The following is a 20,610-nucleotide window of genomic DNA, read 5'->3' as shown; positions in this document are numbered from 1 at the left end:
TTTAACTTGTATGAAAGAATAAGAGGAGAGAGCTATTTTTGGCATGGGCTTAAAGAAGGAAATATCAGAGTGACTGGTAACTGACACTTTTGTCAAGTTCAGTTTATACTTGACTGCTTTGATTTTTTTTATTTCATTACTTTGGATTTTAGTGTTCTTGATTTGATATTTTTAAGAGTGACATCTCTAACCTTTTGGTTCTGAGTACTGCATTGCCTCTGAAATTGGTTGAGTCACTTCATATTCTTCTAAAAGTGCACCAGCTGTCAAAGCTGAAGAGATGTGTCCCTTTGCTTTCTGCTTCCTGAACCATTTTCCTGCTTACTGTGGTCGTCTACTATTTGTGGAAGGCTTTTTCCACATTTAGTATGTGAAACCTACCACAGAGTTTGACCCTTAAGTGACTCAGTGTTAAAAGGCTTTGAGACTTCCACTGTGGTCCACGAAGGAGTAACTGGTATAAAACATGTTCCCTTCTGCCTCATATACCCCATAAACAACTTGAAACTGGACAAAAATATGTAAAACAGTGTTTTCAGAGATTGGGCAACAGGTAGCACAGGACTGTGATCCCTGAGAAAAACGGAACAAAGAAAACGAGTCCTGCAGTCACACTAGCTTTCTGTCTGTAGGTAGTTTCTGGACCATAGCATTGTGAGAGGGAACTCAATCAGAACCTGCAGTCTTGTTGAATTGATGAGACTGAATTAGGAACTCAGGGAGGTCTACCTAGGTGACAGGAATTTGTGGAGCAGAGTACTGAAAGGGAGGGAGGGCTAGTCAGAGAAGTAACTCCAGAAATCTGCATAAATGTCCCCTTTATCTTTGGCTGAATTATGAATCTGTGAATGTATTGAGAGAAACATCATGGTGCTGGATAAAAAACTATTTCTCAGAAGCTATGAGCTGAAAATTTACCAGAGCTCATACAGGACTGAGAAAGATTTCAGTTCCCACAGCAAGAATTGAGAGACCTTGTTGAACACCCAAAACATTCAGTGGAGACCACGTAAGAGTTACTCCTTAGTAGTAGTGTTAATGTAGTCGTAGAATAAAACATACTTTGAACCCAAAGTAACAAAACTTAAAAATCAAGCCTTGAAAAATTATTCACAAAACATTTAGATGCACAACAGAACAAGCTTCAATAATCTTTAAAGGAAGACAGTAAAATAAAGGGCTTCCCTGGTGGCTCAGAAATAAAAGCACTCAAAAATTCAATGATTATAATATCTGATATCCAGAAAATTACTTGACATTCCAAGAAGCACTAAAATGTGACCCATAAGCAAGAAGAAGTCAAGTCAGTAGAAACTGAATGAGAAATAACAGTTACAGAATTAGCAGACAAGGACTTCAAAGCAACTTGTGCTGAACAATTGAAAGATAAACATCGATGGAATGAGGAAAGAAATTTAACACAGAAGCAAATAGAGCTCCTGGAACCAAAAAGTACAGTATATAAAGTGACAAATTTACTGGATGAGATTAATAGATTAAACTGCAAAAGAGAGGATTAATGCATTTGAAGACGAAACAACAAAAGTATCCAATCTGAAACAGAGAATGTAAAAAAAAACTGAAGAAAGAGAAAGCCTCAGTGGTTGATACTGTGGGACAAAATCAATCAGACTAACATGCATGTAACTGGAGTCCCAGAAGGAAAGGAGAGACAGGAATAGGCAGAAAAATAGTTGAAAAAATAATGACAAAAGTTCCAGTTATTATGGAAAATATAAATTAACAAATCCAAAAAGCTCAATGAACCCTAAAAAAGTAAGATAACCCCAAAGAAAACCACTCTAAGATAATCAAATTGCTGAAAACCAGTGAATAGAGGGAGCATTGAAAAAAGAAGCTGGAGGGGGTGGAAAGAAACAATACATATGGAAGAACAAAGCTAAGAAATCATACATATCTCATCAGAAACAGTGCAAGCAGAAGACAAATGGCATGACATCTTTAAAGTGCTAAAGAAAAAAAGTACTGTCAACCTCAAATCCTGTCTCCAGTGAAAATCTTTTTAAAAATGAAAGCCAAAATAAATGAAGGAGAAATATATTTTTTCAGACAAAAAATTGTCACCAGCAGACCTGAAATATTAAAAATTTCTTCAGGCTGAAGGAAAAGGATACCAGATGGATACCTGAATCTCTAGCGGTAATGAAGAGTTCCAGATAAGTATGGTAAGTGGGGGATGAATATGAAAGACTTTTGTTCATTAAAAAAATTTTTTTAAAAGTTAACTGATTAAGGCAAAATTAATAATCTATTTACAGATTATAATGTGCATTTATAATGTATATAGATGTAAAAGGTGTGACAGTAGTCCCAAGGAATGGAAGGAATGAAATGGAAGTATACCGCTCAGGTTCTTATATGTATAGTGATGTCATATTACTTGAAGATTGATAACAATAAATTAAAGATGCATAATTTGCAACCTGGAATAACCAACAAAAAAGTATAATAAGTTAATAATGGCAATAAAAATGAATATTAAACTATACTCATTTAATCCAAAAGAAAACAGAAAAAGAGGAGCAGAGAAGGGATGGGAAACAGAACAAATATCAAATATAAAGAATACAACAATATTAAGGCTACATTAAATATAAGTAGTTTTCCAATTAAAAAACCATAAAAATCTAAGACCCAACTAGGTACTATTGCCTGTAAGAAACTCACTTCAAGAATAAAGACACAGATAGGTTCTAAATAGAAAGAAATATATCATGCAAGCACTAATCATAAGAAAGCTGGAGTATCTATGTTAATATGAGATTATACTTCAGGATGGGGGCACATTTCATAATGATGAAGTGTTCAATTCATTAAGAAAGCAACAATCCTAAAAGGGTATGCTCTTAACAGAGCCTCAAAATACATGGACAAAATCAAAATAGATGCAACTGAATGGATAAATAGACAAAACCACAGTTAGAGTTGGATATTTCAACACTCTTAACTCAGTAACTCATAGAATAAATAGAAAAGTCAGTGAGGGGATAGAAAATCTGACCAGTACTACCAACCAACTTTACCTAACTGGTATTTATAAAACACCAGACCTAACACTACCAAAATATATCTTATTTACAGAGTCACGTGGTACATTCACTAAGACCACATTCTGGGCCATAAAACAAATCTCAATATTTTATAATAATTGAAATAATACAAAGTATGTTCTCTGATCAAAATGGAATTAGATTAGAAATCAGTAACAGAAAGCTATCTGGAAAATTCTCAAATATTAGGAAATTACGTAGTATATCTCTAAATAAATCATAGTCAAAGAAGAAGTTATGGGGAAATTAGAAAATATTTGAACAGAATGGTAATGAAAACACAACATATTAAAACTTGAAGGATGCAGCAGTGCTTAGAGGGAAATGTATAGTCTTAAGGAAGATCTAAAACTCAATAATCTAAGATTCTGACCTAAGAAGCAAGAAAATGAAGAGCAATTAAACCCCAAGTAAGAGGAATAAAATGTTAGAGTAGAAATCAATACAATAGAAAACCAACATAGAGAAAAATCAGTGAAACCAATAGCCAGCTCTTTGAAAAAGATCAATAAAATTGATAAGCTGATAGCTAGATTGATACAAAAAAGAGAGAAAGATATAAATTAATGCAAATTACCAATATCAGGAAAGATAGAATGGATATCACTACAGATCCTAGAGACATTAAAAAGGTAATAAAGGAACATTAAGAATAATTTTATGCCAGTAAATTCTACAGCTTAGATGAAATGGAAGAATTCCATGAAAGACATAGATTACCAAAACTGACTCAAAAAGAACTTGAAAACTCTGAACAGCTTTATATCTATTCAAGAAATTAAAATTGTAATTTAAAATCATCTCATAATTAAAATCTAGGCTCCAGTAACTTTAATGGTGAATGTAATCAAAGATTTAAGGAACAAATAAACCAGACTTGTAGGAAAAAGAGGATAAAATTCTTGCCAACTCATTCTGTGAGGCTGGCATTGCCATGGTGCCAAAAACCAACAGATATTAGAAGAAAAAATCACAGACCAATGTTTTTTATGTACATAGACACAAAAATCCATCACCAAAATTAAAAAAATATTCAATATTCACCTTACAATATATACAAAAGTAACTCATAATGAACTATAAACCTAAATGTAGAATCTAAAATTATAAAACCCCTGGAAGAGAATAGGAGAAAATCATCATAACTTTTGGATAAAGAGTTCTTTTATTGAACATAAAAATATAAACCAGAAGAGAAAAATTGATAAATTTCATTAAGATTAAGAACATATACTCTTCAAAAGATACTATTAAGAAAATGAAAAGGCAAACCACTGACTAGAAAATTGTATTTGCAATACATATATGTGATACAGATTGGTTTTCAGAATATATTTTTAAAGCCTGAAACTCAATAAAAAGAAGAAAAACAATCCATTTAAAAATGAGCAAATGAGTTGAACAAGCACCTTCCAAGAGAGGATACGTGAATGAATATTAAACACTTAAAGAGCTGCTCAGTATCCTTAGTTATCAGCTGCAAATTAAAACCACAGTGAGATATTCTTACACATTAACTTAAATTATTTTTTTAAAGACAATACCAAGTATTGGTGAGGCTATGGAGTCACTGCACACTTATGCAAAACCGGTAGGAAAGTAACTGGTACAGCCACTGGAAATTAGTACAGCCAATTGGAAATAGTCTGGCAGTTTCTTACAGAGTTAAGCATATACCTACTCATGCTCAGCAGTTATCTTTGTAGGTAGTTACCTGAAAGGAATGAAAAGTTATGTTCACACAAAAACGTAAATCCAAGTATTATCATAGCAGCTTTATTTATAATAGCCCTAAACTGGAAGCAACCCAAATATCCATCAGCGAGTGAGTAGATAAAACCACTCAGTGGAATATTATTTAAAAAGGGCCAAACAACATGAGTGAACATCAAATGCATTGTTCTAAGTGAAAGAAGCTGCACATGAAAGACTGCATACTGGATGATCCCATTTACTTGAAATTCTAGAAAAGGTAAAACTGTAGTGCCCAAAAGCAGGTCAGTATTTGCCAAGGTCCAAGAGTATAGGGAAGGGATTGATTGCAAAGAGACACAGAGGAACTCTTTGGGGCGATGGAAATGTTCTATACCTTAATTGTGGTTTAGGTTACCTGTATATATACATTTGTCAAAATTCTTTGAATTTTAACCCTTAAAAAGGCTGATTTTATTATCAGCAAAATATACTTTAATAAAGTTGATTTTTAAAAAGAAGCACTTTGGAAGTGAGAATGTCAATTCCATGTCAAAAACCATAATCCCTTGGATATTTCATGATAGAGGTTCTTAAGAGGTTGAAGTATTTTTTGAAAGTTAAAGAGAAGGGGAAAGAAAGAAAGCGAAGGCAGAATAAGCTGCCCTGATACAAAATGTGGTCTCAGTTGAGTACTTTGTCCCTAAATCCTGCCTTTCTTCTTCCTCCTAAAGTGAGAAAGGCTTGCCGAATTCCTGCCATAAATCTGAGTCTATCTAGCTCCTTTCTCCCAAAGGAGCAAGTAATCCAATACAAGGACCTTAAAATCAACAGTTACCTTTCTAAACTCAGAAAACGTGAAAAAGAAATACATCATAGTTTTATTGCTGGTCTTACTTACTAAGCTGGGCTTCCCAGGTGGCTTAGTGGTAAAGAATTTGCCTGTCGATGCAGGAGATTCAGGAGATGCAGGTTCAATCCCTGGGTTGGGAAGATCCTCTGGAGAAGTAAATGGCAACCCAGCCCAGTATTCTTGCCTGGAAAATTCCATGGACAGAGGAGCCTGGCGGGCTACAGTCCTTGGGGTCGCAAAGAGTTGGACAGGACTGAGCACACTTACTAAGCTCGTACATTACATGAGACCTCCTTGGAATGGGAAATAAGATAAAAATCTAGAATGAAGAAGCTGAAAAACTTTCCAGCTTTTTTTATACTAGTGTTTAAATCAGTCAGCATATTTATTTCCTATGACAGGATTGCAGAACATAGGTCATTAGCTGGGGAGGTAAGATGTAGGGACAGACCTAAACCACAACAACAACAAAAAAACCTTAGTTGTTTTCGTTGTTTTAAGTGTTAATGAATTCCCTGAGCATCCGGCTGAACATCTGACATACAAATGGACAAATGGAAGTATCAAAACATAGTTCCATAGAAGTTTTTAATGGCATTTAAAAAAGTTTACTATATCAATCAATATTCATTCTAAAACCCCTGAATCTAGTTCTAGTTCTCAGTTTTCCTTATATTGAGTTTAGAAATCTTCGGACTTCAGTAGGTCATTTTTTTGACCTGGTCTGTTTTATATTAAAATAATTAATTCTTTTCATAGTTAAGGCTGAGTCTCAAACCTTAAGCTCTTTGAACAAATCGTTTCAGAATAGGAATTCCAAATAGAAATTATTTTATTTTTATAATCTATAGCAATTTGTCATTTAAAATTTATGAGTTAGATTTTCAGATAGTAAAGATTTATGGTTTGTTCCTGTTATGAGAAAAAATAGAAGCTATTTTCTTCCTTCAAATGCTACCATATATTACATTTAGTTCCCACCGCATTGTAAACTAATAAGAGAGAATATGTGCAAATGTAGTATTGTTTTCCAATGCAGATAGTATTCTCACCTAATTTGGGACTTTAAAAATGAAAATAATAATGAGACTATCTCAATTTGTTAAGCCTGAAACTGAGTTTTTTAGTTTCCTGAAAATTGTTGATTTGGTCTTGCTAAAAGTAAAAAATGGTTCTTTCAGTTCAAAAAATGGCAGAATCAAGCTAATCCTTTAAAGTATGCTTGTGATTTGCCTGATTGTGTGTTGGTGGTGATTACCCTTGATTTGTAAGACACACACACATGCTCAACCTTCCCAGTCATCTGTAAGTCTTTAGACTGCCTCTCCTCTGACATTTGCCAGTTAAATGAGCATTATGAATATAATGCTGCTATGATAGAATTTCTGGGAATACCAGGCAGAGAAAAGTAGTGAAATATTGGCCATTACTGATTCCCACTTTCAGGGTTTGAGGGCCTTCTATACTATCCCGTGCTGTCTGTTTAAGCAGTATCCCCTTATTTTCCTGAGCCCTGTGGGATACAGGAAGTATCCTGGAGGGAGGAGTGTGGTATAAGGCTGTAATGGTGGTTTAGTGTATTTTCCTTATCTGCAGTAAAGGATTGTTGTGGATGAGAAAGTATAAAATGCTGCAGAATCTTACCTTCTCTCTCTGTCCCTCAACCGTGTACCTCCTCCTATTTCTCTTCCTTCAGGGAATCCTATCAATTTGAATTTCAAATTATCTGAAAGAGTTAAGCTTCATTCACTAATTAATGATTCATTCATTCAGAAGTCTCATTAAGTAGTACAAATTACTTAAATAATCAGATTAGTACCTAACTAAACAGTTGTTAACCAGTGGTATATGGGAATTTTGATTTGGTGGAAATTTGTAGATATTAGATAGAACACCTGAGTTTTGAGTTTAATGAAAGCTGGCTAGGCAATAGGAGATAATGAAGGTTTCAAGGGAGTGAGAAAGGGTGTTGATAGGCTATCAAAGGTAAAATGACAGATTTTGCTATGGCTTCTAATGGGAATAGTATAGAAGCTTGCAAATTGGGTCCAGTGTTTCTAGGCTGATCCAACATTTCCAGTTTGTCCCGGTATCTTCTCAACTAATTTCTCTTGTTCCTTCTGAGAGGAGAGGGAGAAAAGGAGATTTGTGCTTATGTTCACCTATGTGGTACTGTGTAGTAGTTTTGGGGTTTTCCTGTTCTCTGGTATTTTAGAAGACATCTAGGCTTGCTACTCACAATTCTAAATTTAATTAAAATTTTAAATCAGTAGTAAGAAAATCTGCAGAAGTAGCCAGGTTCTAATACTAACTAGTTGACCCTACATTATACCTAGAGAGCTTTTTGCTTTTCACCTGTAAAATGAAGAGGGAATAGATAATCTCTTAAAAGCTCTTTCACCTAATAACCTTAGATAACTTATTACATAAACTTTGAAATATGTGCTAACATTTTTGTTAGTGATTTGCTATGTGTCCCCACAAAATCCATATGTTGAAACCCTAACCCCCTAAGACTACATTTGAAACATATAGTTGAAACCCTAGCCCCCCAGGACTGTATTTGGAGTTAGAGCCTATAACGAGATAATTAAGGTTAAATGAGGTCATAAGGATGGGGCCATGATAAAATAGGATTAGTGTCCTTTCAAGAGATGCTAAAGAGCTCACGTGGATACTCATTCTCATTTTGAAGTTCAGAGGAAAGGCCATGCAAAGACTAAGCAGCCATCTACAAGCCAGGAAGAGAGCTCTCGGAAACAACCCTACAGGAACCTTTATTTTGGACTTCCTATCCTCTAGAATTTGAGAAAATTAATTTCTGTTGTTTAAACCACTCAGTTTATGTTATTTTGTTATGGTGACTTGAGCAGACTAATATGAGATTTAATGATAATTGAGTACATTTTAACAAATTGAATCTGTTGTTTATACAGTTTGGAAATGAAATGTATAGCTTTGGGTTGAAACAGAATATGAAATGTTTTAATCTGCTTGTGGAAGGAAGACTGCCATTTCTGTGGTTCTCTGAGCTTCTAGGTACTGCGGAATTACAATGTTGAGTTGGATGTTATGAGTAATACAATGGACTGAGTTGGTGAGGAGCCTGAGTTGAGTTGAAAAACAATCATTGTTTGATGGCAGAAGAACCAAGCTAGAGGAACTTCTCTCTTTTCCTATATCTACCTATAATAACCTGTTGAAGACCCCTATAGCAGTCATTAGTATATTGATAGGGATTGACATTGTATTGTTAATGTTACCACCTACAAATCTCATTCTGAAGAGTAAATTGCCAGAGTAGGGGCTTGCTAATGTCCAAAGATATTTTTAACCTTTGTTTTTGCCTTGGTATGGCAGAGGAGATATTATGGTAAATATATTAAGTAAATATGCCTTTTTCATGGTTGTACCCCTCTCCCACAAACATTTCTAATCTATCCTGATCTACATCAATAGAATAGTCAAAAAAGAGGCATAGGAAGTGGCATGCAACTTGGGAGTATCCTGCTCAGATTTACATTGCTGTTCTGGACTTTTGCTGATTCCATGCAACTGCATTTCCCCTAAGAGCTACTATTGACCTGATAGTACTGTCTGTCAGTTGGCAGGGAGGATTTACCTAGATTAGGTGGTTACTTCCACTTCCTCTACAGACTTGGAAAAATGGAGAGCATTTACTTTCCCCCAAACATTTCTCAGAACATAGTGGCACAAACTGTTCAGGAGTGGCAAAATTCCTTGAAAAGCTATGTCTGGTTACTTTCAAATAAATATTTCCATTAATATTTCATTTCATTTTGAACCCCTTTCTGGTTTGTAGCTTTTTTTTTCAATGTATGTTGGTGGCCTCAAACCATATAGTGAAAGTATTTAAACTATATAGTGAAAGTATTTTCAAAAAACATTCACTCTTTGTCTTACTATGACTATGAACTGGTTTGTTTGGTTTTTTTTTTTTTTTTTAATTTCCCTGTCATTGAGTAAGCAGCTCCTCTCAACAGGCTCAAGTCCCTTTTTCTGCTTTGATCTGTCTCTGATTATGTTGACGTTTTATATCCTTTTGGGAACTCATATGTTTTAGTAACACATTGAAGAATGAAATTGCCTATTTCTTCCCTCTGTGTGTTAGGAAAAGAAAAACTTTTGTTGCTAGTTTTAGACGATATGTATTGAATGTTCCCATAGCCATTGCCCTGTACAAAGTAGTTGTAGATATACAAGATACGATCTCTTGTGCTCCATCGTGTTTATTCTGTTTCAGTCTACTTTAAAATGCTTAACTCCCCAAGTTATTTTCCCCATTAAATAAATATTGCTTTTAGATGTTGGGGGTTTTTTAATTTCCACATAACATGTTCTTTATAAAAGACTTTGGATGAGCATTTGCAAGTGAGAAATTTGAGTCCCAGATTTCGAAGGAGTAGTTTCATTCTGTCTACTAAAGGTCTGGTTTCTTCCATCTTCAGGCTTCTGTCCTAAATACAGTGGGGTTGTCAAGTAGCAGTCCCTCCCATCTTTGACACAGATACTGCCCTGCAATACCACCCCCACCAAAGAGGATGTTGCCTGGGGCAGGTAAGCAACAGGGAGAGTACAGACGATTCTGCATCTGCTCTACCTCTATGAGGGCTCTTGAGAACATATACTCAACAGTGCCTAAAATTCATAGAGTGTTAAATATGAAAGAGACCATAATGAGTTATCAAGATTGTCAGACTACTTCTTGGTCTCTGAAAGTGTTGTGTGCTTTTACTTCTCCATGCCCTTGCTTATTATGGAGCACCCGTTCTCCCAGGCCAGGAGAGCCTGGCAAAATGCAGTTTATCCTCTAGCACTCTACCCTCTGAGTGAATCATTCCTTCATCAGTCATAGCATAGCCTAATAAGAAACTGTGCGAGTTGGCCCATAAAGAAGGCTGAGTGCCGAAGAATTGACGCTTTTGAGCTGTGGTGTTGGAGAAGACTCTTGAGAGTCCCTTGGACTGCCAAGAGATCAACCAGTCAATCCTAAGGGAAATCAGTCCTGAATATTCATTGGAAGGATGGATGATGAAGCTCCAATACTTTGGCCACCTGATGCGAAGAGCCACCTCATTGGAAAAGACCCTGATGTTGGGAAAGATTGAAGAGAGGAGGAGAAGGGGACGACAGAGAATGAGATGGTTAGATGGCATTACTGACATGAGTTTGAGAAAACTCTGGGAGATGGTGAAGGATAGGGAAGCCTGGCATGCTGCAGTTCGTGGGGTCGCAAAGAGTCAGACACAACTGAACAACAACAACAACAAAGAAACTGTATATAATTTCTCCCACTATGTGCTTGAATACCCTCCAACACATTTCATAATATAGTTTAATGGTGTTCTTTTTTCATTTACTCTATAAATTTCTAACGTTTGCTTGAATAGACAGGATTACAGTGAAAATGGTATGCTTATCTATTTTAGTGGGATAAATAAGAGGATTGAAGGAAAAGCACTTTTAAATGACTTTCATGTTTTTGATAGCAAATAAATTCATTCCTACTTTTAGGTTTCCCACTTAAGTCACTGAGGAAGAGAATATACAACTTAGTTCTGTGTTATTGAGAAGCCATCATGGAATTTTAAAGACATATTGTTATATATAGTACAGAATGATTCACTTTGTTCTGAATCTGCCAAGGGATCTTACATACAGATCTTTTGTATAGGCATTGTTATGGGAGAGAATTGACATCTTACTCTTCGTTTAATGATTACTGACATTCACCCCAAGTTAGAAGGTGAAAAATGAAGAGATGAAATTCATTTTTAAAGACAATATGTGTGAATTTTAGGATATTAGTATTTGTATAAGTAATGGAAGAATTGGTGAGAAAATGATCCCATCTAATACTTATCTTCCTGATCAACTAGTAATCAAGAGCAATTAGAGAAAGATTTCAGCTGGAGCATTAGAACCCTGTATCAAATTATAATATAGTACATATGATGTAGAAAACAAACCGAAAAAAAAACCCCTAAAATTTACCTTTTGCTTTTTATTTTAGTACCTTTAGTATAGGTCATCCAGCATGTGAATAATACCTGACGAAACTTGGCCTTACACTTAGTCATCTTTTTCAGTGCCTCTGGGCATTTGGCTCTTAGAAAAAGGTAATTCTTAGTACTGCTCCCTGGTTTGGATTATTTATTTGGGAATCTCTCTGCCATTGTGGTTACTTGTTGGAACACAGCATAATTTAAATGTTTGAGGTGGATGACTGAAGTGTTTGAATAGGATATCTTTTCCCCCAACTGCTGATGACTGATTAGAGAGTACATTAAATAAAGAATGTGTTCTCCAGTATATTAATATAAAATTATAAATATATAATATAAAATATATTATACATAATTGTATAAGAAATATATGACATATGTTATATCCCATAAAATTTTAGTTTTTAGAAAGCTGAAGTGTATTATGTTATACCAAATTCTGTGACTACTCTATTAACAGGGCCCATCCCCAACTATAGAGTGTTAATCTTTTTACAAAATGTTCTAAAATGTATGAATTAATTTATTTTATAAAACCTGACAAAGTTGCTTCTATTTATAAAAGAGTTGTTTTTAAAATTAACCACTGATTGAGGCTGTGGGTGCTTTGCTGCAGAATCCAAACATCTACTGTATTAAATTTCATTTAAAATTGTATTACCGCATGTTATACCTATGGTATACCTATGGTATAACATCAACTCATGTTGATGTATGGCAGAAATCCATTGTAAGGCAATTATCCTCCAGTTAAAAATAAATGAATTTTTAAAAAGAATATATAAAAAATAAAGTCTGCAGATGGTGAACTCAAAAAAAACTGTATTACCCTTCTTAAAACAACAATCCAAACAACTAAATTATTTTCTTGTTGCCATTCTAATTGACATTTTGATATTTGATGCTTGAAAGATTTTATTTATTGGCAGTAATTTTATCTAAAAATTGAAATAAACTTTTCTGGTTTCAGAGTATTACTTCATTAATATTTGCTATTGACATTCACCTCTCCAAACCCTACTCATTCTTCTAGGCCAAGCTGAAGATGATCACACTTGATGAAATTTTCTTCTATCCCAGTAGCTTAATCTGTGGCATTTTGGACAGGGCTTCTAGCACTTAGTTCCTTTTGCCTTGTGTTAGTTAGCTGTGAACAAGCCTTCCTTCTATGCTGGCTCTCATAGAGCAAAGACTATGTCTTAGGCAACTACAATAGCACCATCTCCAATAGCACGTATCTCCAATAGCGCCTTTCCCAGTGCTTTGCACCCCGCCCCCACCCCCGTACATTCAGTAAGTATTTATTGAATCTGTTGCTTTTTACCCGGATTTTCTAGACTAGACTTAGGAATCAATCAGTAACTTGAGTTTTAAATGGGGAATTAGGCAGGAGAAGGCAATGGCACCCCACTCCAGTACTCTTGCCTGGAAAATCCCATGGACGGAGGAGCCTGGTGGGCTGCAGTCCATGGGGTCGCTAAGAGTCGGACACGACTGAGCGACTTCACTCTCACTTTTCACTTTCATGCACTGGAGAAGGAAATGGCAACCCACTCTGGTGTTCTTGCCTGGAGAATCCCAGGGACGGAGGAGCCTGGTGGGCTGCTGTCTATGGGGTCGCACAGAGTCGGACACGACTGAGCAACTTCACTTTGACTTTTCACTTTCATGCACTGGAGAAGGAAATGGCAACCCACTCTGGTGTTCTTGCCTGGAGAATCCCAGGGACGGAGGAGCCTGGTGGGCTGCTGTCTATGGGGTTGCACAGAGTCGGACACAACTGAAGTGACTTAGCAGGCAGTAATGGCTCTGTAGTCAAGACTGGCCAGGTTTGAGTTCCTACTTCATGATGTATTAACTGTGGTACTGCTTCATCTGTAAAATTGGAAATGTTAGTAATAGTATCAGGCCTCTAGAGTTGTTGATGAGGATTAACATAATCCGTTAAAGCCGCTAATTGGACTTTCTAACATATAGAGCTTCCGAGGTGGCTCAGATGGTAAAGAATTCACCTGCAGTGCAGGAGATGCGGGTTCAATACCTGGATCAGGAATATTCCCTGAAGAAGGAAATGGCAACCCACTCCAGTATTCTTGCCTGGGAAATCGGATGGGCCAAGGAGCCTGGTGGGCTACAGTCCATGGAGTCTCAAAAGAGCCAGACACTTAGTGACTAAACCACCAACAACATAAAGAATACATTTAATACAGTGTAGCTATAATTGATTCTAAATGCAGCTAAGCCCCTGAGGGCCTGTCATCTAGTCTTTGTATTTCAGGCACCTAACCTTGGTATAGTAAATATTCAACAAATATTTCTTTGAATTGAATTGATTGATTTACCCTATTTTTATCTTCCATTACAGCCCACTGTTTGTAACATGGAAGATTGGTCGAGACAAAAGATTACGTGGATGCATAGGTACTTTTTCTGCCATGAATTTGCATTCAGGACTCAGGGAGTACACACTTACCAGGTGAAGACCCATTTTTGTTACCTCTACTTCTACATTAAAAAAAAAAAAAAAACCTTATGAAACTTAAACTTGATTCTTAACTCCTTTTCCTTTCCTGAATTGTCAACATTCTTGACTCTTTTCATGTCAGACTTTTTTCTCCTCGACCATTTGCCATATCTCTGATAAAATGTTATTGATATATATTATCATAATATAGAATACTGTGATTACATGTATTCTGCCATAAATGTCTTTAAGTGTTTTTTTTTTCAATGATCAGCTTATTTTGTATAACTTGAAAATCAATGACCAAATATCCATGGATTACTTACATGTGTTATTTCCATAATAACAGTCATTGTATCTTCTTTGTTAGGCTTTCAAAAAATTGTTGATGTCTATTCCACCTCACCCATTCTGTTACACTTTTATATACTTCTGGAATTGAAGGGAGAACCTAAGAAGAAAGTGATGCAACAGCCTGACAGCATAATCATTCACATTCTTACTTTACCCAGAGTTAACTGTAGCTTACTTATTTTGTTTCATCCAACATGAGGACAAAGTAATGAATGCCTCATTACAGTTGTTAAAACTTTGTTCTTAATTTCTGAACTCACAAAAAAGCTATCTAGCATGCCATCAGATTTTTTTGGTTCAAGTTTAGATTTCTAGCAAATTGTGTTCTAAAATTATTTCAAAAGAAAAAATTCCTTAATAATAAGCTATTAGTAAAGGAATTTCCTGTTTTTGTTCATATTTCAGGGTGATTATCTGATGCAGTTTCTATAGTTGTAAAATGCACGATGTCTGTCCAACAGGAAATTGGTCCCTGTTGACTCTTGGAACTTGGGGCAAGCTTCTCAATCTCCAGTAGATAAAGCAGTGTTTAGAGTACTTTATATACTTTATAGGAATGTTAGGGAGATGTCAGGGGAATGAAGTAGCAATAATAATCAGTCACTGTGTTGCTTCAGGATTAATGTTGTAGAAGCTTCATTATTTTACTATAGAATTGCATCAATGCAGCTCATATCACCAGTTATTAAAATGATGGTAACTGAGTTAAGTATTCTTATATTTGAAGATGTAGCTCATAGCTACAGGGTTGTCTTAGCTTACACCAAAGCCCAGAAAGAAAGGAAAAGGCTTGGAGAGTCACATTGATTCTTAGATTTTCACAGGTATTAGAAGTGGGGTGTTTGGACTTGATTAAATAATATATAAATAACAGGCAGAAAAGGGGTTAAAACACACATTCTGGAAATAACTACAAGATAGTACAAATATAAATCTAGGCATGTTAGATTTTCTTCCCTGACATGAAATATCATGGACTCATTTTGGGACTTTAGCAAATTCTGCCAGTGACTATCTTTGGGACAGGTGCATAAAATTACCTTTTAAATAGCTGATGAAAGACAATTTATTATACATTTCCTAAAATAAGTTGTTATAAGGAATACTGGTTCCTTGGTATTGCTTGAAAAAAGAATTATATGGTCAAATAAATTTTGGGAACACTAGTTAAACAACTTTAAACAGCTTTGCTCACTGCAGGATTTCTCAGAACCCTTTTGTCCTCCCACCCTCTTATGTTATGCCATTAGTGCTCCAAGGAACACATTTTCAGAAACAGAAGTATGTTATAAAATTTCCATTTTTCTTTAAAGTTGGGGTGTCCAAGTAGATAGTATACAAAACCTTTGTACTTTAAAATGAAACCGTGGCAGAAATCCCAGTATCAAATATTGTATACTTTAGAAATCCTTAGTAGCAGTAACTGTAGTAGCAGTTTGTTTTTACTTTAAAAAAATGAAATTCTCTTGTGTACGTTGGTAAAACTTGTGGATCTGCCTCCTAGGGCAATTACCAGAGGAATTACAGTATATTTTTTCTGATGATAATATGATTCTGAATGAATCATTCAAATAGTTGAACTTAGAAATTTGCCTACACTTGTATTTGTACATATACAAATGCAGTCTACTCTTCCTGTTTACTTTTCAACTTTTTCCCCATGTTTCTGTATAACTTGCTGAAATCATGTACTACACATTAGAGAGAGATGTGTGTTTGTGTATGTATGTATACACATTAGAGAGAGATGTGTGTTTGTGTATGTATATACACACATACGTACCTGGTGTTCTCATTTTTGTTGGACTTAATTTCTTTTTTTGCTTAATATGATAATAAGAATGAAGTTATTTGGAAGAGAGGAACAAAGAAAACAAGTCTCAAAATACACAGTTGTTCTATTTTCTAGATTCATATTAGAGTCAAAACTGTGTTGTCATTTTTAAAAGTGGCATAGGACACTTATCATTTCTACATGCTGTTGTTATTAGTGGTATTCATAGCTCCTGTTTTTTAAAAACTTACTACATGTCAGTGGAGAAGGCGATGGCACTCCACTCCAGGACTCTTGCCTGGAAAATCCCATGGACAGAGGAGCCTGGTAGGCTGCGGTCCATGGGGTCGCGAAGAGTCAGACATGACTGAGCGACTTCCCTTTCACTTTTCACTTTCATGCATTGGAGAAGGAAATGGCAACCCACTACAGTGTTCTTGCCTGGAGAATCCCAGGGACAGGGAAGCCTGGTGGGCTGCTGTCTATGGGGTCACACCGAGTCGGACACAACTGAAGTGACTTAGCAGCAACTACATGTCAGATACTGCAGAGGAGCTTTATATGCATGGTGCTGACAACAACTCTTAGGTATTAATATCCACGTTTTAAAAACAAGGAAACTGAGATTTAGAGAATTTAAATAATGTACCCAATCACACATCTAGTAAGTGGTAGAAACAGGATTCAAACCTAGGCTATCTGACTGCAAAGTGCAAGCTCTTAACTACTACATTTAAGATAAGATAAAATAAAATTTTCTGAGAATGTATGTTTTGCAGCTTCCTGGTGAAAATAATGAACTTGAAAGCAGGTTCCTATAAATTGTGGGTCAATAACTCTTCAAAAATTCTAGTTAGCAGTTAAGATGAAGTTTAGAACATTATTTTAATAGACTAGTCAGAAGAAAATTGACTTGGATTAATATTGTATAAAAGAATAATGCTTTTTACAAAAATATACTATCATATGAAATGAAATAATGTTCTTTGCCTGAATGTAAATTGTGGGTTAGACTCCAAGAAGAATACAATTCTTTTGAACATAACAGTTGGTGATTCTTGGGAGTCTGGTCTTTCAGTCTTAAGACCTATATATAAATCATAAAACTTATAAATGGAATCAAATAAACTTAGTAGGTTAGGAATAAAAGAGAAGGAGAGAATAAAACCAAAAATAGTGAAATTAAAGACTCGTCAGGTATAGGTGTCCTTAAAAAAAAAAAAAGGATGTCTGGTAACTCACTGTTTTCATCTGTGACTAGATATTATTCAGTTTTCTTCATGTTACTCAGCTATACTTTTTTATTGTAAAATATACATAGCATAAAATTTACTACTTTAATTTTAAGTGTATAGTTCTATGGCCTTAGATACATTTACACTGATGATGCAACCATCCACCACTCATCTCCAGAACTTTTTTAATCTTCCCTAACTGAAACTCTGTACCCACTAAAGTCTAACTCCCCATTTCCCACTTCCCAAGCCCTTGACAACCATCATTCTAATACTTTCTGTCTCTATGACTCTCACTCTTCTAGGTACCTCACATAAGTGGAAGCATACCATATTTGTCTTTTATGACTGGCTTATTTCATTTGACATAGTGTTTTCATGATTCACGCATGTGTTAGAATTTACTTCCTTTTTAAGGCTAAATAACATTCCATTATATGTATCTTCTACATTTTGTCCATTCATCCATGCATGAAAACTTGGATGGCTTCCACTTTTTGACTATTGCACATCATGCTACCATGAACATGGGCATGCAAAAATCTGTATGAGTGCCCTTTCTTCTTGTAAAAAGCTAACCGTTATATAGAAGATAGTGATCTAGTTTGTTTGTGGTCTCTTAATCTCTAAAACCTAAGTGTAGGGGAGGAAAGTGGGAGGGGGGTTCAGGATGGGGAACACGTGTACACCTGTGGCAGATTCATGTTGATGTATGGCAAAACCAATACAATATTGTAAAGTAATTAACCTCCAATTAAAATGAATTTATATTAAAAAAGTACAATTCTGAAAGCAAACAAAATAAAATTAAAAAGAAAAAAAGTAAAACCTAAGTGTAAGAGAAATGACCAGGTACTTTGTAAATGAATGCCTAATCTGCATTAAGTTTTTATGTATAAATATACTGCTTTAAAATTAAAATACTTGATATAGCCCAGTTTTACGTTCTCCTGAAATCAGATTGATTATATTCTTTGCAGCCAAAGATGGAGAAGCTCTATACAGTCAACAACAAAAAAAAAGACCAGGAGCTAACTGTGGCTCAGATCATGAACTCCTTATTGCCAAATTCAGACTTAAATTGAAGAAAGCAGGGAAAACCACTAGACCATTCAGGTATGACCTAAATCAAATCCCTTATGATTATACAGTAGAAGTGAGAAATAGATTTAAGGGCCTAGATCTGATAGATAGAGTGCCTGATGAATTATGGACTGAGGTTCGTGACATTGTACAGGAGACAGGGATCAAGACCATCCCCATGGAAAAGAAATGCAAAAAAGCAAAATGGCTGTCTGGGGAGGCCCTACAAATAGTAGTGAAAAGCAGAAAGGTGAAAAGCAAAGAAGAAAAGGAAAGATAAGCGTCTGAATGCAGAATTCCAGAGAATAGCAAGAAGAGATAACAAAGCCTTCTTCAGCGATCAATGCAAAGAAATAGAGGAAAACAACAGAATGGGAAAGACTAGAGATCTCTTCAAGAAAATTAGAGATACCAAGGGAACATTTCATGCAAAGATGGGCTTGATAAAGGACAGAAATGGTCTGGACCTAACAGAAGCAGAAGATATTAGGAAGAGGTGGCAAGAACACACAGAAGAACTGTACAAAAAAGATCTTCAAGACCCAAATAATCACGATGGTGTGATCACTCACCTAGAGCCAGACATCCTGGAATGTGAAGTCAAGAGGGCCTTAGAAAGCATCACTACGAACAAAGCTAGTGGAGGTGATGGCATTCCAGTGGAGCTATTTCAAATCCTGAAAGATGATGCTGTGAAAGTGCTGCACTCAATATGCCAGCAAATTTGGAAAACTCAGCAGTGGCCACAGGACTGGAAATGGTCAGTTTTCATTCCAATCCCAAAGAAAGGCAATGCCAAAGAATGCTCAAACTACCACACAATTGCACTCATCTCACATGCTAGTAAAGTAATGCTCACAATTCTCCAAGCCAGGCCTCAGCAATATATGTACTGTGAACTTCCTGATGTTCAAGCTGGTTTTAGAAAAGGCAGAGGAACCAGAGATCAAATTGCCAACATCTGCTGGATCATGGAAAAAGCAAGAGAGTTCCAGAAAAACATCTATTTCTGCTTTATTGACTATGCTGAAGACTTTGACTGTGTGGATCACAATAAACTGTGGAAAATTCTGAAAGAGATGGGAATACCAGACCACCTGACCTTCCTCTTGAGAAATCTGTATGCAGGTCAGGAAGCAACAGTTAGAACTGGACATGGACCAACCCACTGGTTCCAAATAGGAAAAGGAGTACGTCAAGGCTGTATCTTGTCACCCTGCTTATTTAACTTATATGCAGAGTACATCATGAGAAACGCTGGGCTGGAAGAAGCACAAGCTGGAATCAAGATTGCCAGGAGAAATATCAATAACCTCAGATATGCAGATGACACCACCCTTATGGCAGAAAGTGAAGAGGAACTAAAAAGCCTCGTGATAAAAGTGAAGGAGGAGAGTGAAAAAGTTGGTTTAAAGCTCAACATTCAGAAAATGAAGATCATGGCATCCAGTCCCATCACTTCATGGGAAATAGATGGGGAAATAGTGGAAATAGTGTCAGACTTTATTTTTGGGGGCTCCAAAATCACTGCAGATGGTGATTGCAGCCATGAAATTAAAAGACGCTTACTCCTTGGAAGGAAGGTTATGACCAACCTAGATAGCATATTGAAAAGCAGAGACATTACTTTGCCAACAAAGGTCTATCTAGTCAAGGTTATGGTTTTTCCAGTGGTCATGTATGGATGTGAGAGTTGGACTGTGAAGAAAGCTGAGCACCAAAGAATTGATCCTTTTGAACTGTGGTGTTGGAGAAGACTCTTGAGAGTCCCTTGGACTGCAAGGAGATCCAACCAGTCCATTCTGAAGGAAATCAGCCCTGGGATTTCTTTGGAAGGAATGATACCTTTTACAAATGGTAGCATGGCTTGAGTCCTAAAATTTATCCCTCATTTGTTAGTTTCAGTATATAAAGTACCAAGTGAGAAATTGTCAGATTTTATAAGCATTTAATTTGAGGTGTAGTTTGGAACCTAGCTTGCTAAATGTCCTTTACTCAGTATGTCAGAATCTGGAATCTTCACTTTAGCCACTAGTTTAATGCACGCCTTCATTATTC

General features: G+C 35.9%; 1 protein-coding gene across 2 annotated transcripts in view; it reads left to right on the top strand.

The window, feature by feature from the left end:
- AMMECR1 (AMMECR nuclear protein 1) overlaps positions 1-20,610 on the top strand; it is a 112,060-nt gene that overhangs the window by 43,365 nt on the left and 48,085 nt on the right. The window contains exon 2 of one of the 2 annotated variants that reach the window (XM_068962880.1): positions 14,008-14,118. The exons of the other annotated variant lie outside the window; for it this stretch is intronic. Coding sequence (XP_068818981.1) covers positions 14,008-14,118 — 111 coding nt within the window. The remainder of the gene's footprint in view (positions 1-14,007; positions 14,119-20,610) is intronic. 2 annotated transcript variants of the gene reach the window in all.

Source organism: Capricornis sumatraensis, chromosome X (assembly GCF_032405125.1).
Source record: "Capricornis sumatraensis isolate serow.1 chromosome X, serow.2, whole genome shotgun sequence".
NCBI classification, from domain to species: domain Eukaryota; kingdom Metazoa; phylum Chordata; class Mammalia; order Artiodactyla; family Bovidae; genus Capricornis; species Capricornis sumatraensis.
The sequence above is the reverse complement of the archived record's forward strand: the minus strand, read 5'-3'. Positions and strand labels throughout refer to the sequence as shown.